At 46.0% G+C, this 18081-nt stretch overlaps 1 protein-coding gene across 1 annotated transcript in view; it reads left to right on the forward strand.

Annotated features, from left to right (window-relative positions):
• The window catches only part of LOC139569667 (uncharacterized), a 55945-nt gene extending 47324 nt beyond the window's left edge, over window positions 1–8621 (forward strand). The window contains exons 4-5 of the mRNA XM_071391076.1: window positions 7928–8028; window positions 8124–8621. Of these exons, the coding sequence (XP_071247177.1) occupies window positions 7928–8028; window positions 8124–8616 (594 nt within the window). The 3' untranslated portion in view covers window positions 8617–8621. The remainder of the gene's footprint in view (window positions 1–7927; window positions 8029–8123) is intronic.
• The last annotated feature ends 9460 nt before the right edge of the window (window positions 8622–18081 follow it).

An 18081-nucleotide genomic window follows, 5' to 3' on the forward strand; every position in this document is an offset into this window, starting at 1 on the left:
ATTCTAGTCTCCATTCAGAGTGATAACCCTGAGTCTATCCTAGTCCCCATTCAGAGTGATAACCCTGAGTCTATCCTAGTCCCCATTCAGAGTGATAACCCTGAGTCTATTCTAGTCCCCATTCAGAGTGATAACCCTGAGTCTATCCTAGTCCCCATTCAGAGTGATAACCCTGAGTCTATCCTAGTCCCCATTCAGAGTGATAACCCTGAGTCTATTCTAGTCCCCATTCAGAGTGATATCCCTGAGTCTATCCTAGTCCCCATTCAGAGTGATAACCCTGAGTCTATCCTAGTCCCCATTCAGAGTGATAACCCTGAGTCTATTCTAGTCTCCATTCAGAGTGATATCCCTGAGTCTATTCTAGTCACCATTCCTGATAACCCTGAGTCTATTCTAGTCCCCATTCAGAGTGATATCCCTGAGTCTATTCTAGTCTCCATTCCTGATAACCCTGAGTCTATCCTAGTCTCCATTCAGAGTGATCACCCTGAGTCTATTCTAGTCCCCATTCAGAGTGATAACCCTGAGTCTATTCTAGTCCCCATTCAGAGTGATAACCCTGAGTCTATTCTAGTCCCCATTCAGAGTGATATCCCTGAGTCTATCCTAGTCTCCATTCAGAGTGATAACCCTGAGTCTATTCTAGTCCCCATTCAGAGTGATAACCCTGAGTCTATCCTAGTCTCCATTCAGAGTGATAACCCTGAGTCTATTCTAGTCTCCATTCAGAGTGATAACCCTGAGTCTATTCTAGTCTCCATTCAGAGTGATAACCCTGAGTCTATCCTAGTCTCCATTCAGAGTGATAACCCTGAGTCTATTCTAGTCCCCATTCAGAGTGATATCCCTGAGTCTATTCTAGTCTCCATTCAGAGTGATCACCCTGAGTCTATCCTAGTCCCCATTCCTGATAACCCTGAGTCTATTCTAGTCTCCGTTCCTGATAACCCTGAGTCTATCCTAGTCCCCATTCAGAGTGATATCCCTGAGTCTATTCTAGTCTCCATTCAGAGTGATCACCCTGAGTCTATCCTAGTCCCCATTCCTGATAACCCTGAGTCTATTCTAGTCCCCATTCAGAGTGATATCCCTGAGTCTATTCTAGTCTCCATTCAGAGTGATCACCCTGAGTCTATCCTAGTCCCCATTCCTGATAACCCTGAGTCTATTCTAGTCTCCATTCAGAGTGATAACCCTGAGTCTATCCTAGTCTCCATTCAGAGTGATAACCCTGAGTCTATTCTAGTCTCCATTCAGAGTGATAACCCTGAGTCTATTCTAGTCCCCATTCAGAGTGATATCCCTGAGTCTATTCTAGTCTCCATTCAGTGATAACCCTGAGTCTATTCTAGTCCCCATTCAGAGTGATATCCCTGAGTCTATTCTAGTCTCCATTCAGAGTGATATCCCTGAGTCTATTCTAGTCTCCATTCAGAGTGATATCCCTGAGTCTATTCTAGTCCCCATTCAGAGTGATATCCCTGAGTCTATTCTAGTCTCCATTCCTGATAACCCTGAGTCTATCCTAGTCCCCATTCAGAGTGATATCCCTGAGTCTATTCTAGTCTCCATTCAGAGTGATAACCCTGAGTCTATTCTAGTCCCCATTCAGAGTGATAACCCTGAGTCTATTCTAGTCCCCATTCAGTGATAACCCTGAGTCTATCCTAGTCTCCATTCAGTGATAACCCTGAGTCTATCCTAGTCTCCATTCAGAGTGATATCCCTGAGTCTATTCTAGTCTCCATTCAGAGTGATAACCCTGAGTCTATTCTAGTCCCCATTCAGAGTGATAACCCTGAGTCTATCCTAGTCCCCATTCAGTGATAACCCTGAGTCTATTCTAGTCCCCATTCAGAGTGATAACCCTGAGTCTATCCTAGTCTCCATTCAGTGATAACCCTGAGTCTATTCTAGTCACCATTCAGAGTGATAACCCTGAGTCTATTCTAGTCCCCATTCAGTGATAACCCTGAGTCTATTCTAGTCCCCATTCAGAGTGATAACCCTGAGTCTATTCTAGTCCCCATTCAGAGTGATAACCCTGAGTCTATTCTAGTCCCCATTCAGAGTGACAACCCTGAGTCTATTCTAGTCCCCATTCAGAGTGATCACCCTGAGTCTATTCTAGTCCCCATTCAGAGTGATAACCCTGAGTCTATCCTAGTCCCCATTCCTGATAACCCTGAGTCTATTCTAGTCTCCATTCAGAGTGATAACCCTGAGTCTATCCTAGTCTCCATTCAGAGTGATAACCCTGAGTCTATCCTAGTCCCCATTCAGAGTGATATCCCTGAGTCTATTCTAGTCTCCATTCAGAGTGATAACCCTGAGTCTATTCTAGTCCCCATTCAGAGTGATATCCCTGAGTCTATTCTAGTCTCCATTCAGAGTGATATCCCTGAGTCTATTCTAGTCTCCATTCAGAGTGATATCCCTGAGTCTATTCTAGTCTCCATTCAGAGTGATATCCCTGAGTCTATTCTAGTCTCCATTCCTGATAACCCTGAGTCTATCCTAGTCTCCATTCAGAGTGATAACCCTGAGTCTGTTCTAGTCCCCATTCAGAGTGATATCCCTGAGTCTATTCTAGTCTCCATTCCTGATAACCCTGAGTCTATTCTAGTCCCCATTCAGAGTGATATCCCTGAGTCTATTCTAGTCTCCATTCCTGATAACCCTGAGTCTATCCTAGTCCCCATTCAGAGTGATATCCCTGAGTCTATCCTAGTCCCCATTCAGAGTGATAACCCTGAGTCTATTCTAGTCCCCATTCAGAGTGATAACCCTGAGTCTATCCTAGTCCCCATTCCTGATATCCCTGAGTGTATTCTAGTCTCCATTCAGAGTGATAACCCTGAGTCTATCCTAGTCCCCATTCAGTGATAACCCTGAGTCTATCCTAGTCTTCATTCAGAGTGATAACCCTGAGTCTATTCTAGTCTCCATTCAGAGTGATAACCCTGAGTCTATTCTAGTCTCCATTCAGAGTGATAACCCTGGGTCTATTCTAGTCTCCATTCAGAGTGATAACCCTGAGTCTATTCTAGTCTCCATTCCTGATAACCCTGAGTCTATTCTAGTCCCCATTCAGAGTGATAACCCTGAGTCTATTCTAGTCTCCATTCCTGATAACCCTGAGTCTATTCTAGTCTCCATTCAGAGTGATAACCCTGAGTCTATTCTAGTCTCCATTCCTGATAACCCTGAGTCTATTCTAGTCTCCATTCAGAGTGATAACGCTGAGTCTATTCTAGTCTCCATTCCTGATCATACTATTGTCTTACTTATTCATTCTAATGTGATGTGAGTTTTTATCTAGCGTGTCATACTGAAATGTGTCGGTATAAAGACATTACTTGGACCCAGTGAGATCCCTCGTCACTTCCTGTTCATGCCAGCCTGAGTCTCAGATCTTTCATGTTGTCATTGTCACACGTGAAGTTGGCAAGACAGCACAAACATAGAAACAAATATACTGGACAAACATAGAAACAAATATACTGGACAAACATAGAAACAAATGTACTGGACAAACATAGAAACAAATGTACTGGACAAACAAATAAACAAATATACTGGACAAACAAATAAACAAATATGCTGGACAAACAAAGAAACAAATATACTGGACAAACATAGAAACAAATGTACTGGACAAACAACAAAAACAAATGTACTGGACAAACAACAAAAACAAATGTACTGGACAAACATAGAAACAAATGTACTGGACAAACATAGTAACAATTATACTGGACAAACATAGTAACAATTATACTGGACAAACATAGAAACAAATATACTGGACAAACATAGAAACAAATGTACTGGACAAACAAAGAAACAAATATACTGGACAAACATAGAAACAAATATACTGGACAAACAAAGAAACAAATATACTGGACAAACATAGAAACAATTATACTGGACAAACATAGTAACAATTATACTGGACAAACATAGAAACAAATATACTGGACAAACATAGAAACAAATGTACTAGACAAACAAAGAAACAAATATACTGGACAAACATAGAAACAATTATACTGGACAAACATAGAAACAAATATACTGGACAAACATAGAAACAAATGTACTGGACAAACATAGTAACAATTATACTGGACAAACATAGAAACAAATATACTGGACAAACATAGAAACAAATGTACTAGACAAACAAAGAAACAAATATACTGGACAAACATAGAAACAATTATACTGGACAAACATAGAAACAAATATACTGGACAAACATAGAAACAATTATACTGGACAAACATAGAAACAAATGTACTGGACAAACATAGAAACAAATGTACTGGACAAACATAGTAACAATTATACTGGACAAACATAGAAACAAATATACTGGACAAACAAAGAAACAAATATACTGGACAAACATAGAAACAAATGTACTGGACAAACATAGAAACAAATGTACTGGACAAACAACGAAACAAATATACTGGACAAACATAGAAACAAATATACTGGACAAACATAGAAACAAATGTACTAGACAAACCCCATAATTTCAGCGTTTTTACTGAGTAACAGTTCATATAAGGAAATCAGTCAATTGAAATAAATAAATAAAGTCCTAATTTATGAATATCACATGACTGGGCATAGGCCCACCCACTTGAGAGCCAGACCCAGCTAACCAGATGAGTTTTTCCCCACAAAAGGGCTTTATTACAGACAGAAATACTCCTCAGTTTAATCAGCTGTACAGGTGGCTGGTCTCAGACGATCCTGTAGGTGAAGAAGCCGGAGGTGGAGGTCCTGGGCTGGCGTGGTTACACGTGGTCTGCGGTTGTGAGGCCAGTTGAACGTACCACCGAATTCAAATCCGTTTGAGGCGGCTTATGCTAGAGAAATGAACATTCAATTATCTGGCAACAGCTCTGGTGGACATTCCTTCAGTCAGCATGCCAATTGCACGCTCCATCAAAACTAGAGACATCTGTGGCATTGTGTTGTGTGACAAAACTGTACATTTTAGAGTTGCCTTTTATTGTCTCCCGCACAAGGTGCACCTGTGTATTGATCGTGCTGTTTAATCAGATTATTGATATGCCACACCTGTCAGGTGGATGGATTATCTTGGCAAGGGAGAAATACTCACTAACAGGGATGTAAACAAATGTGTGTACACAATTTAAGAGAAATAAGCTTTTTCATGCATATGGAACATTTCTGGGATGTTTTATTTCAGCTCATGAAACATGTTGCGTATATTTTTTGGTTCAGTATAGATCTGGGACTCAGTTCATGTAATCAGTTTGGGTTAAATTGATGGGCTCTTGATCCAAGTTCTGGTCAATTACCACCACCCTCCTCACCTGCCTCCTTCCCCGCCAAGATACCCCTGACATCAACCCAAATTTCACTAAATTACCCCCGCTCACCCTCCCTCCTCTCTCTTCACCCTCCCTCCTCTCTCCTCACCTTCCATCCTCTCCCCCTACCTTCCCTCCTCCCCCTCCTCTCTCCTTACCTTCCCTCCTCCCCATCTCTCCTCCTCCTCTCTCCCCACCTTCCCTCCTCCTCCTCCTCTCTCCTCACCTTCCCTCCTCCTCCTCCTCTCTCCTCACCTTCCCTCCTCTCTCCTCCTCTCTCCTCACCTTCCCTCCTCCTCTCTCCTCACCTTCCCCCCTCCTCCTCCTCTTCCTTCCTCCTCCCTCCTCCCTCTTCACTTTCCCTCCTCACCTTCCCTCCTCTCTCCTCACCTTCCCTACTCTCCCCCTCCCTCCTCCTCCTTCTCTCCCCACTTTCCCTCCTCTCCCCCTCCCTCCTCCTCCTTCTCTCCCCTTCCCTCCTCTCCCCTCCCCTCCCCCCTCATCATAAGCCCCTGTTCTGTTCCTGCTCAGCCATGGAAGTTGGTCTCTGATTGGTCTTCATTAGGTGGCTGTTGAAGGCACACGTTGGTGAGATTCAATCATCTTTTACCTCTTTACCTCTCTCTCCGTTCTCTCTCTCCGTACTCTCTCTCTCCGTACTCTCTCTCTCCGTACTCTCTCTCTCTGTTATTTCTCTCCATTCTCTCTCTCTCCGTTCTCTCTCTCCGTTCTCTCTCACCGTTCTGCCAGCAGCTAGATTGAACATCACAGTTGTGTGTGGGCTGGATGGGTCATTACTTCCTGAGTTGCTGCCTTTCCATCCATGTCTCTCTCTCTGCCCTCAGTACTGCAGACCACAAACAGAAAACTGACTGAAACAGGGAGGGAAAAATTAAAACTCTCATTTTCGTTTTCCGTAAAACATTTTTTTGCTACGGTGTGCCCCAGTGAGGAGGAAAATGTAACACACACACACACACACACACACACACACACACACACACACACACACACACACACACACACACACACACACACACACACACTCTTTCCTTGTTGGCTTGGTGATTGTATTCACAAGGCTTTAATGGTTGAAGTCTCGTTCTGTCTGGTGGAGAGCTGTAGTAAAGAGAGGGATTAAACCAGGGTGTCAGCTGGGAAGTTACCAAGTGTCACAGAGGGTTAATAACACATGTTTAATGTGCTATGTCACTGTCAGAGGGTTAATAACAGTTATTTAACGTGCTATGTCACTGTCAGAGGGTTAATAACAGTTATTTAACGTGCTATGTCACTGTCAGAGGGTTAATAACAGTTATTTAACGTGCTATGTCACTGTCAGAGGGTTAATAACAGTTATTTAACATGCTATGTCACTGTCAGAGGGTTAATAACAGTTATTTAACGTGCTATGTCACTGTCAGAGGGTTAATAACAGTTATTTAACGTGCTATGTCACTGTCAGAGGGTTAATAACAGTTATTTAACGTGCTATGTCACTGTCAGAGGGTTAATAACACATGTTTAATGTGCTATGTCACTGTCAGAGGGTTAATAACAGTTATTTAACGTGCTATGTCACTGTCAGAGGGTTAATAACACATGTTTAATGTGCTATGTCACAGGGGGTTAATAACACATATTTAATGTGCTATGTCACATGGGGTTAATAACACATATTTAATGTGCCATGTCACAGAGGGTTAATAACACCCTTGTTTAACGTGCTATGTCACTGTTAGAGGGGTAAAAACACATATTTAACGTGCTATGTCAGATGGTAAATAACACCAAAATGTAACGTGCTATGTCACTGTTAGAGAATATCAATCAGATGTACCACAGTGAAGCACTAAGAATCTAATGAAGGAGGTAACATGTTGACTCATCGATCTACAGAAGTTGGCTCCTGGTATTATGTGGTTAGATACTTGTAATCAAACTGTTTGAAATAGTCCTTCATTTCAGTATATTTTTTAAAAGCAGTCCTCTCCTCCAACAAGCTCCAATCTTTATTTCCTTGCCTCTAATGGCTGTAAAATGCATTTTACATGGTGTCTGTGACGATGACAACAGTTTGTTACAGAGCCAGGCCTTCCATAGGAAGCCACACATATTATTCTCTGTTGACACTGATTCCCTGTTTGTCTTCTCTCTCCCTCTCCCACTAATTCTCCCTCCCTCCCTCCCTCCCTCCCTCCCTCCCTCCCTCCCTCCCTCCCTCCCTCCCTCCCTCCCTCCCTCCCTCCCTCCCTCCCTCCCTCTCTCCCTCTCTCCCTCCCTCTCTCCCTCTCTCCCTCCCTCCCTCTCTGTCTCTCTGTCTCTCTCCCTCCCTCTCTGTCTCTCTGTCTCTCTCCCTCCCTCTCTGTCTCTCTGTCTCCCTCTCCCTCCCTCTCTCTCCCTCCCTCCCTCCGTCTCCCTCCCTCTGACTCCCTCTGTCTCTCTCTCCCCCTCCCTCCCTCCCTTTCTCTCTCTCCCCCTCCCTCCCTCTCTCCCTCCCTCCCTCTGTCTCCCTCCCTCCCTCTGTCTCCCTCCCTCTGTCTCCCTCCCTCCCTCCCTCCCTGTAGAGTCAGAGTACAGAGTCCCAGTATTTTTCCAGGCCAGCAGCAGAAACCAGAGACGAACTGAACTCCTCCACAATAACAAAGAGAAGTTCCCTCCAGAAGATGTCAGTTACTATGATCTAATGGGAAAATGTTCCAGAGCCACAGCGTTGGGATAATAAGATACACGATCATCCTCTCTGTCTGTTCCCTGTTTCAGAGCCAGGCACGCAAACACCAGGCCCCAACCAGAAACCCAACCTCTGCCCTGCGGATCACTCCTGGGGAAGAAACTGCACTCTGAGCAGAACAGAGTCCTAGGAGAACAGGCTCCGGTGCCCCAGCCACCGACAGGCCAGCCCAGCCTTACCGCAGACGCAGTGCTGCCCCACGGCCAGCCCACAACATCCACTGACCCCACAGTACAGGCCGGGGCTGTGGGAGGGGTGGGACTCACAGAGGGGCAGCAACGAGAGAGTGTTGTTCTCCCAGGGAACACTGACCCCAGAGAGACAGTACTGAGTCAGTCCCGGTGTCGGGGTGGTGAAGACCAACCCAGCAGGGTCCCAGGGGAAGACCCTCCCAGGGCCAAGAGGGTGTGCCTTGGGCCACCTCTAGTAGCGTGTTCCTCCAACCCTCTTCCTCCTCCTCTGTCGTCTCCTCGTCCACCTCTAGTAGCTTGTTCCTCCAACACTCATAACACACTCAGCTGAATCCTCTCCCTCTTCCTCCTCCTCTGTCGTCTCCTCGTCCACCTCTGGTCAAATCCAGTGCCAAGACAGAGTCCGAGGCTTTCCCAGCCCCTGCCCCCAGCTGCAGCCTCTTCCCCAGCCCCAGACCAGGACCAGTCCACAGCCCCATCCCCTCTCTCCTTTCTCCCATACCCAGCCTCTTCCCCAGAGAAGGACCAGTCCACAGCCCCATCCCCTCTCTCCTTTCTCCCATACCCAGCCTCTTCCCCAGAGAAGGACCAGTCCACAGCCCCATCCGCTCTCTCCTTTCTCCCATACCCAGCCTCTTCCCCAGCCCCAGACCAGGACCAGTCCACAGCCCCATCCCCTCTCTCCTTTCTCCCATACCCAGCCTCTTCCCCAGAGAAGGACCAGTCCACAGCCCCATCCCCTCTCTCCTTTCTCCCATACCCAGCCTCTTCCCCAGAGAAGGACCAGTCCACAGCCCCATCCGCTCTCTCCTTTCTCCCATACCCAGCCTCTTCCCCAGCCCCAGACCAGGACCAGTCCACAGCCCCATCCCCTCTCTCCTTTCTCCCATACCCAGCCTCTTCCCCAGAGAAGGACCAGTCCACAGCCCCATCCCCTCTCTCCTTTCTCCCATACCCAGCCTCTTCCCCAGAGAAGGACCAGTCCACAGCCCCATCCGCTCTCTCCTTTCTCCCATACCCAGCCTCTTCCCCAGCCCCAGAGAAGGACCAGTCCACAGCCCCATCCCCTCTCTCCTTTCTCCCATACCCAGCCTCTTCCCCAGCCCCAGAGAAGGACCAGTCCACAGCCCCATCCCCTCTCTCCTTTCTCCCATACCCAGCCTCTTCCCCAGAGCAGGACCAGTCCACAGCCCCATCCCCTCTCTCCCATACCCAGCCTCTTCCCCAGAGCAGGACCAGTCCACAGCCCCATCCCCTCTCTCCTCTCTCCCATACCCAGCCTCTTCCCCAGAGCAGGACCAGTCCACAGCCCCTCTCTCCTCTCTCCCAGCTCCTGCTCTTTCCCCAGCGCCAGAGCAGGACCAGTCCACAGCTCCTCTCTCCCAGCGGCCAGGGCAGGACCAGTCCACAGCCCCTCTCTCCCAGACCAGGACCAGCGCCAGCCCCAGAGCGGACCCAGTCCCAAACCTCTCAAACCACAGTGGAAGTGGAGCTGCTTACTCCAGGGAAACAGTCCCAGAGTCTCCTTCCTCTCACAAGCGGCAATAACACAGAGCAGACGAACCAAAACGGCCCCGCCGCAGGTCTGAGGGCCGATCTGTCAAGGATGTAGTCTCCTCAGCCCTGTCTATTGCTTCCACACACACCGGCGTCATAGGGGAGGGAGAGGAGGGGAGGGAGAATGGTGGGAGGAGGAGATGAGGAAGAGGGGAAAGATTATGGAGGGGAAGAGAGGAGAAGAGGGAATATAATGGAGGGGAGAAGAGTAGGAGAGGAGAAGAGAGGGAATATAATGGAGGGGAGAAGAGTAGGAGAGAAGAAGAGAGGGAATATAATGGAGGGGAGAAGAGAGGAGAGAGACTGAGAGGGGAGTGGGAGAGGAACAGAGGGGAAATATTATGGAGGGGAAGAGAGGGAATATAATGGAGGAGAGAAGAGAGGGAAGTGGGAGAGGAAGAGAGGGGAAATATTATGGAGGGGAAGAGAGACTGAGAGAGGAGAGAGACTGAGAGAGACTGAGAGACTGTATCCTCTGACTGACTCCTAGGCAGATGACCCCTGCCAGTATCCTCTGACTGACTCTTAGTCATCTGACCCCTGCCAGTATCCTCTGACTGACTCCTAGTCATCTGACCCCCTCAGTATCCTCTGCTCTAAGCCCTAGCTATGATCTCTCCTATTCTCTCTTTCTTTACAATATTAACATAATAATAATCAATATTGGCAATGGGACAATCAATAACAACAATAATCAAGGGTAAAAATAACCATACAAGGGCATAGAGGACATGTGTAGGTTGGTTGGTCTGTCAGACACTCTCATTCTGTGGTTTTGCATGTACAGTAAATACTGGAACGTACTATATTCACACAGGCTACAGTACCACGGAGTACCAGGCTTATCTCTTAGAAGCCCCTTGTACTACTCAATTTCAAACTGTTTTCAATATCTATTGGTATTTATTCAACAATTCAACTGTATTTGAACTGTTTTGCATTTTGGGATAATAGAGGTGTAGCCAGAGGGGTTCTTGGTGTTGCCAGAGTGCAGAGGGCAGGGTTAGGCCAGACCACTCCCTTTCCATAGCCCCACGGCCAGATAGATTCCTGGGAAACCAGTCAACCCACTTCCCCCTGGGTCTCCACAGCTATTCAGGCCCTCCAGGCCCCCACCCTGGCTCGGCTAGGGCCCATCAAAGAAAACCAACCTTGCCAGCCCCCCACTGACTCTGCTCCACTAAATGACAGTCACTCAGCCCTCCCCAGTCACTCAGCCCTCCCCAGTCACTCAGCCCTCCCCAGTCACTCAGCCCTCCCCAGTCACTCACCCCTCCCCAGTCACTCACCCCTCCCCAGTCACTCACCCCTCCCCAGTCACTCACCCCTCCCCAGTCACTCACCCCTCCCCAGTCACTCAGCCCCTCCCCAGTCACTCAGCCCCTCCCCAGTCACTCAGCCCCTCCCCAGTCACTCAGCCCTCCCCAGTCACTCACCCCTCCCCAGTCACTCACCCCTCCCCAGTCTCTTCTACACTGGTTCTGGTGTGGCTTTACAGAGAAATCAACCAACCCATTCCCCTCCTGGCAACCCCCACCCTTTCAGAGAAGTCAACCAACCCATTCCCCTCCTGGCAACCAGGTCCTGGCAACCCCCACCCTTTCAGAGAAGTCAACCAACCCATTCCCCTCCTGGCAACCAGATCCTGGCAATCCCCACCCTTTCAGAGAAGTCAACCAACCCATTCCCCTCCTGGCAACCAGGTCCTGGCAACCCCCACCCTTTCAGAGAAATCAACCAACCCATTCCCCTCCTGGCAACCAGGTCCTGGCAACCCCACCCTTTCAGAGAAGTCAACCAACCCATTCCCCTCCTGGCAACCAGGTCCTGGCAACCCCCACCCTTTCAGAGAAGTCAACTAACCAGCCCCCCCCCCCACCCTCCCTCCCTCTCAGCCCCCCTGGCTCTGCTGGAGCCCAACATACTACAGAACCAAACCCAGGCCCCCCCTTGACGTTCCAGTATATTAGTCATAATGCTGTCTCTGTCCAACGTTCCAGTATATTAGTCATAATGCTGTCTCTGTCCAGGACGTTCCAGTATATTAGGCATACTGCTGTCTCTGTCCAGGACGTTCCAGTATATTAGTCATAATGCTGTCTCTGTCCAGGACGTTCCAGTATATTAGTCATAATGCTGTCTCTGTCCGACGTTCCAGGACGTTCCAGTATATTAGTCATAATGCTGTCTCTGTCCAGGACGTTCCAGTATATTAGGCATACTGCTGTCTCTGTCCAGGACGTTCCAGTATATTAGTCATAATGCTGTCTCTGTCCAGGACGTTCCAGTATATTAGTCATAATGCTGTCTCTGTCCAGGACGTTCCAGTATATTAGTCATAATGCTGTCTCTGTCCAGGACGTTCCAGTATATTAGTCATACTGCTGTCTCTGTCCAGGACGTTCCAGTATATTAGTCATAATGCTGTCTCTGTCCAGGACGTTCCAGGACGTTCCAGTATATTAGTCATAATGCTGTCTCTGTCCAGGACGTTCCAGTATATTAGTCATACTGCTGTCTCTGTCCAGGACGTTCCAGTATATTAGTCATAATGCTGTCTCTGTCCAGGACGTTCCAGTATATTAGTCATACTGCTGTCTCTGTCCAGGACGTTCCAGTATATTAGGCATACTGCTGTCTCTGTCCAGGACGTTCCAGTATATTAGTCATAATGCTGTCTCTGTCCAAGACGTTCCAGTATATTAGTCATACTGCTGTCTCTGTCCAGGACGTTCCAGTATATTAGTCATACTGCTGTCTCTGTCCAGGACGTTCCAGTATATTAGTCATACTGCTGTCTCTGTCCAGGACGTTCCAGTATATTAGTCATACTGCTGTCTCTGTCCAGGACGTTCCAGTATATTAGTCACAATGCTGTCTCTGTCCGACGTTCCAGTATATTAGTCATACTGCTGTCTCTGTCCGACGTTCCAGTATATTAGTCATACTGCTGTCTCTGTCCAGGACGTTCCAGTATATTAGTCATACTGCTGTCTCTGTCCGACGTTCCAGTATATTAGTCATAATGCTGTCTCTGTCCGACGTTCCAGTATATTAGTCATAATGCTGTCTCTGTCCAGGACGTTCCAGTATATTAGTCATACTGCTGTCTCTGTCCAGGACGTTCCAGGACGTTCCAGAATATTAGTCATAATGCTGTCTCTGTCCGACGTTCCAGTATATTAGTCATAATGCTGTCTCTGTCCGACGTTCCAGGACGTTCCAGTATATTAGTCATAATGCTGTCTCTGTCCAACGTTCCAGTATATTAGTCATAATGCTGTCTCTGTCCGACGTTCCAGTATATTAGTCATAATGCTGTCTCTGTCCAGGACGTTCCAGTATATTAGTCATACTGCTGTCTCTGTCCAGGACGTTCCAGTATATTAGTCATAATGCTGTCTCTGTCCAGGACGTTCCAGTATATTAGTCATACTGCTGTCTCTGTCCAGGACGTTCCAGTATATTAGTCATACTGCTGTCTCTGTCCAGGACGTTCCAGTATATTAGTCATAATGCTGTCTCTGTCCGACGTTCCAGGACGTTCCAGTATATTAGTCATAATGCTGTCTCTGTCCAACGTTCCAGTATATTAGTCATAATGCTGTCTCTGTCCGACGTTCCAGTATATTAGTCATAATGCTGTCTCTGTCCAGGACGTTCCAGTATATTAGTCATACTGCTGTCTCTGTCCAGGACGTTCCAGTATATTAGTCATAATGCTGTCTCTGTCCAGGACGTTCCAGTATATTAGTCATACTGCTGTCTCTGTCCAGGACGTTCCAGTATATTAGTCATACTGCTGTCTCTGTCCAGGACGTTCCAGTATATTAGTCATAATGCTGTCTCTGTCCAGGACGTTCCAGTATATTAGTCATAATGCTGTCTCTGTCCGACGTTCCAGTATATTAGTCATACTGCTGTCTCTGTCCAGGACGTTCCAGTATATTAGTCATACTGCTGTCTCTGTCCAGGACGTTCCAGTATATTAGTCATACTGCTGTCTCTGTCCAGGACGTTCCAGTATATTAGTCATACTGCTGTCTCTGTCCAGGACGTTCCAGTATATTAGTCATACTGCTGTCTCTGTCCAGGACGTTCCAGTATATTAGTCATACTGCTGTCTCTGTCCAGGACGTTCCAGTATATTAGTCATAATGCTGTCTCTGTCCGACGTTCCAGTATATTAGTCATACTGCTGTCTCTGTCCGACGTTCCAGTATATTAGTCATAATGCTGTCTCTGTCCAGGACGTTCCAGTATATTAGTCATACTGCTGTCTCTGTCCAGGACGTTCCAGGACGTTCCAGTATATTAGTCATAATGCTGTCTCTGTCCGACGTTCCAGTATATTAGTCATACTGCTGTCTCTGTCCGACGTTCCAGTATATTAGTCATAATGCTGTCTCTGTCCAGGACGTTCCAGTATATTAGTCATACTGCTGTCTCTGTCCAGGACGTTCCAGGACGTTCCAGTATATTAGTCATAATGCTGTCTCTGTCCGACGTTCCAGGACGTTCCAGTATATTAGTCATAATGCTGTCTCTGTCCAACGTTCCAGTATATTAGTCATAATGCTGTCTCTGTCCAACGTTCCAGTATATTAGTCATAATGCTGTCTCTGTCCGACGTTCCAGTATATTAGTCATAATGCTGTCTCTGTCCGACGTTCCAGTATATTAGTCATACTGCTGTCTCTGTCCAGGACGTTCCAGTATATTAGTCATACTGCTGTCTCTGTCCGACGTTCCAGTATATTAGTCATAATGCTGTCTCTGTCCGACGTTCCAGTATATTAGTCATAATGCTGTCTCTGTCCAGGACGTTCCAGTATATTAGTCATAATGCTGTCTCTGTCCAACGTTCCAGTATATTAGTCATAATGATGTGTCTCTGTCCAGGACGTTCCAGTATATTAGTCATAATGCTGTCTCTGTCCAAGACGTTCCAGTATATTAGTCATACTGCTGTCTCTGTCCAGGACGTTCCAGTATATTAGTCATAATGCTGTCTCTGTCCAGGACGTTCCAGTATATTAGTCATAATGCTGTCTCTGTCCGACGTTCCAGTATATTAGTCATAATGCTGTCTCTGTCCGACGTTCCAGGACGTTCCAGTATATTAGTCATAATGCTGTCTCTGTCCAACGTTCCAGTATATTAGTCATAATGCTGTCTCTGTCCGACGTTCCAGTATATTAGTCATAATGCCGTCTCTGTTCGTGTCACTGCTGATTTACCATGTATGGTTTTAATAAAGACGTTCCCTCTCCCTGTGAGAAGGTAGTTTCTGTGTCTTTATGGAAACAGACAGGCAGGCTGGGGAGAATCTGGAGGGAGGGACTGAACCAACACTGACTGAGTCACTGTTAATCCATTGTAAAGCCTTTTAGAAAAAGAGGATTCATATTATTTTTGCAAAATGACAGCTATTTTAATTTTCCCGTCAGCCATGTAAGACAAGTTCATATCCTAGGACAGCAGGATAGGACACTTAGGATAGAAGGCATGGTAACTAAGACAGCCTCCCGAAAAACAGGCAGCATCCGATCCCTTGACCCGTCCTGCCTCCAACTCATGGGCAATATATACAGTAGTGTGAGAAGTAACAGCATTACGATTAATGACTTGTTGAAATTCAGATAGAAATGGACTTCAATGACATTGGAGGGTTTTTGCAGGGTAAAGCTGCTAATGTATTAAACCGATGATCCACACCGTCCTCTCCTTCTGATAGTTACCTAAAGGCCCGTGTTTCCCGATAGCGATGGAACGTAAGTGTTTTAACGATGCGTGGTTCCTACGACGACCGAAGATGCAAAAATCAGTTTCCTAAAACACCGTGCAGGGCGTTTCGCTAAGTGCTTCATTGGAACGGATGTGTCGGTACTGAAAAGGATGGAGAGGCAGCTCTGCTCTCAGTTCAGCTTTCTCCATTAGAATTACTCCACAATACTGACGACAGATCAGCTCCTGAAGCCTGTGGCTCCATATTGAGGTGGCTTATTCGAATACTTACCCAACAATAATGCACTGAATCAGGTTTGACACATTATTGGGCTCATATTGATACACATCATCCAATATATTGAGGTATAAATTAGACAGTAGCTTGGCAAAATAGCACTCGATTGATTTCCATATGATTAAAATGTACAGGCCTGTGTAGGTTATTTATCTTTGAATGCAGTCATCATTTGATGCCTTTTTGTCATTTTGTAACGATAAAAAAATTAATTGTAACTTGGTTCTTAAGTTATCGGCGGTCACGGAGAGACCGATAAACATCTTGATTTTATGTTTAGCAGAGATCTTCTGTGTATATAGTGACACACAATTGGCCCAACGTCATACGGGTTTAGGGGAGGGTTTGGCTGGCAGGGATGTTCTTGTTCCATCGCGCTCTAGCGACTCCTGTGGCGCGCCGGGCACAGTGCACGCTGACGGGGTCGGCAGGTGTACGGTGTTTCCTCCGACACATTGTTGCGGCTGGCTTCCGGGTTAAGCGGGCGTTGTATCAAGAAGCAGTGCGGCTTGGTTGGGTTGTGTTTCGGAAGACGCACGGCTCTCGACATTCGCCTCTCCCGAGTCCGTACGGGAGTTGCAGCGATGGGATAAGACTGTAACGACCAATTGGATATCACGAAATTGGGGAGAAAAAGGGGTAAAACAATAAGAAAATAATAATAAAAGCATCTAACGACACACAGTGGTTCTTCCTTTAAAAGTTTTGAGCTTATGCCGCGGCCGTTAGTGGTAGATGGTGGCATTCTGTCACCACACTATCACAAGGGGGAGTTAGAACGCTGATCTAGCGGTAGTCTAAACTCTGGCAAATAATGGACTATCTTTTCATAAATTAATGGAGGTGTGAATGTTTCAGTCTGAGAGACTCTCCTCTGGCACTAGACTCCTGCATCAGGCAACAACAACAACGGTCGGTGGAGAGAACTTAGGTAAACACAATGGGGGAATTACACTTGACATGTGGACTGACAATTTTTGAAAAATTGGCACGGTGGGCTTTTGGTTTCTCTCCCTCTAAAAACAGAAATGAATCATTCTAAATAACAAACTGGCTTTATTTACCACTGTGTGAAAGAGTGATAGACCCTCTAGAGAAAGTGAGTTTTTGAAACACGGAGTCCTTCTTCGCTGATGTGAAGAAGAAACGGAATGAAAGAATCCAGCGAGGATTTGTCAGCATAAAGCTTTGGATCAAAAATAAATAAGTACTAACTTTCTTTCTGATAGTCTTTTAATAAAGAAATGTTTTGACCAAGTTAATCTGCTCATGTTGTGTGGGTTCAATTATTTGTGACATTGTGGTTACAATGAAGAATGTAAACAAAAATAAATCCTATTCATAATGAATAATCAGATGCGTGTTACAAGCCTTATTTTTTTTGTAGTCATTTATTTTATCTCCAGCGCTCACATCACTCGGCCTCATGGCCTCAAACGGCACCATTTTGTTTCTCTCCATCGCCCACACGCACCTTAAACATTTGAATAATGAAGTATTTTAAAGGCACTGACAGACATAATTCTAACTCCACCCATAACTTTTGGACTTCTTAACAATCCATGCCTTCTGGGAATGCTATCTACTACAGGCCTTAAAACCCGTGAGTTTAACCTTCTGAATGAATGATTATATTGAAGACCGAAGCCGCCTCTTAATGAGTTCCGAGAGCCGATCTGTCATTCAACCATTATTATTATATAAAATCCCTTTAGATATTCTCTAAGGTTTTACATTTATAACTCAATATCACAGAGCAGATTTACCCTAACGAAAAATGCCCCATAGATATTAATTTAGAATTCTCCAATTAGATCTACAGGGACATGTCATTGATCTGCTAGTATTTTCATTTAGAAGCCGCCTCTTAATGAGTTCCGAGAGCCGTGTCATACCGATATATTATTGGATTATTCACCATGACAACCACTTGTTAGTATAACATTGAAAATGATGTGCGTTTTAATAATACAAAAAAAATCAAATTCAATAATAGATTTGGACCCCTGTAGATGCTGTATTTTTATTTACAGTAGTGATGGACAGCTGGAGGCATTTTGTAGGCTGTGAATTCTGCAAACAACGTTTCCACGATGGGCTACTAGCAGGACAATAGACTCTTCGTACCTTTACAAAAGGATCGTCTAATAGTTCGGCTAGGTGTGAAAAGAAATTCCCCCCAACTTGCAATGTATTAAGTTTTACATTTCTAAC

The sequence above is a fragment of the Salvelinus alpinus genome, chromosome 3, assembly GCF_045679555.1.
Source record: "Salvelinus alpinus chromosome 3, SLU_Salpinus.1, whole genome shotgun sequence".
NCBI classification, from domain to species: Eukaryota; Metazoa; Chordata; class Actinopteri; order Salmoniformes; family Salmonidae; genus Salvelinus; species Salvelinus alpinus.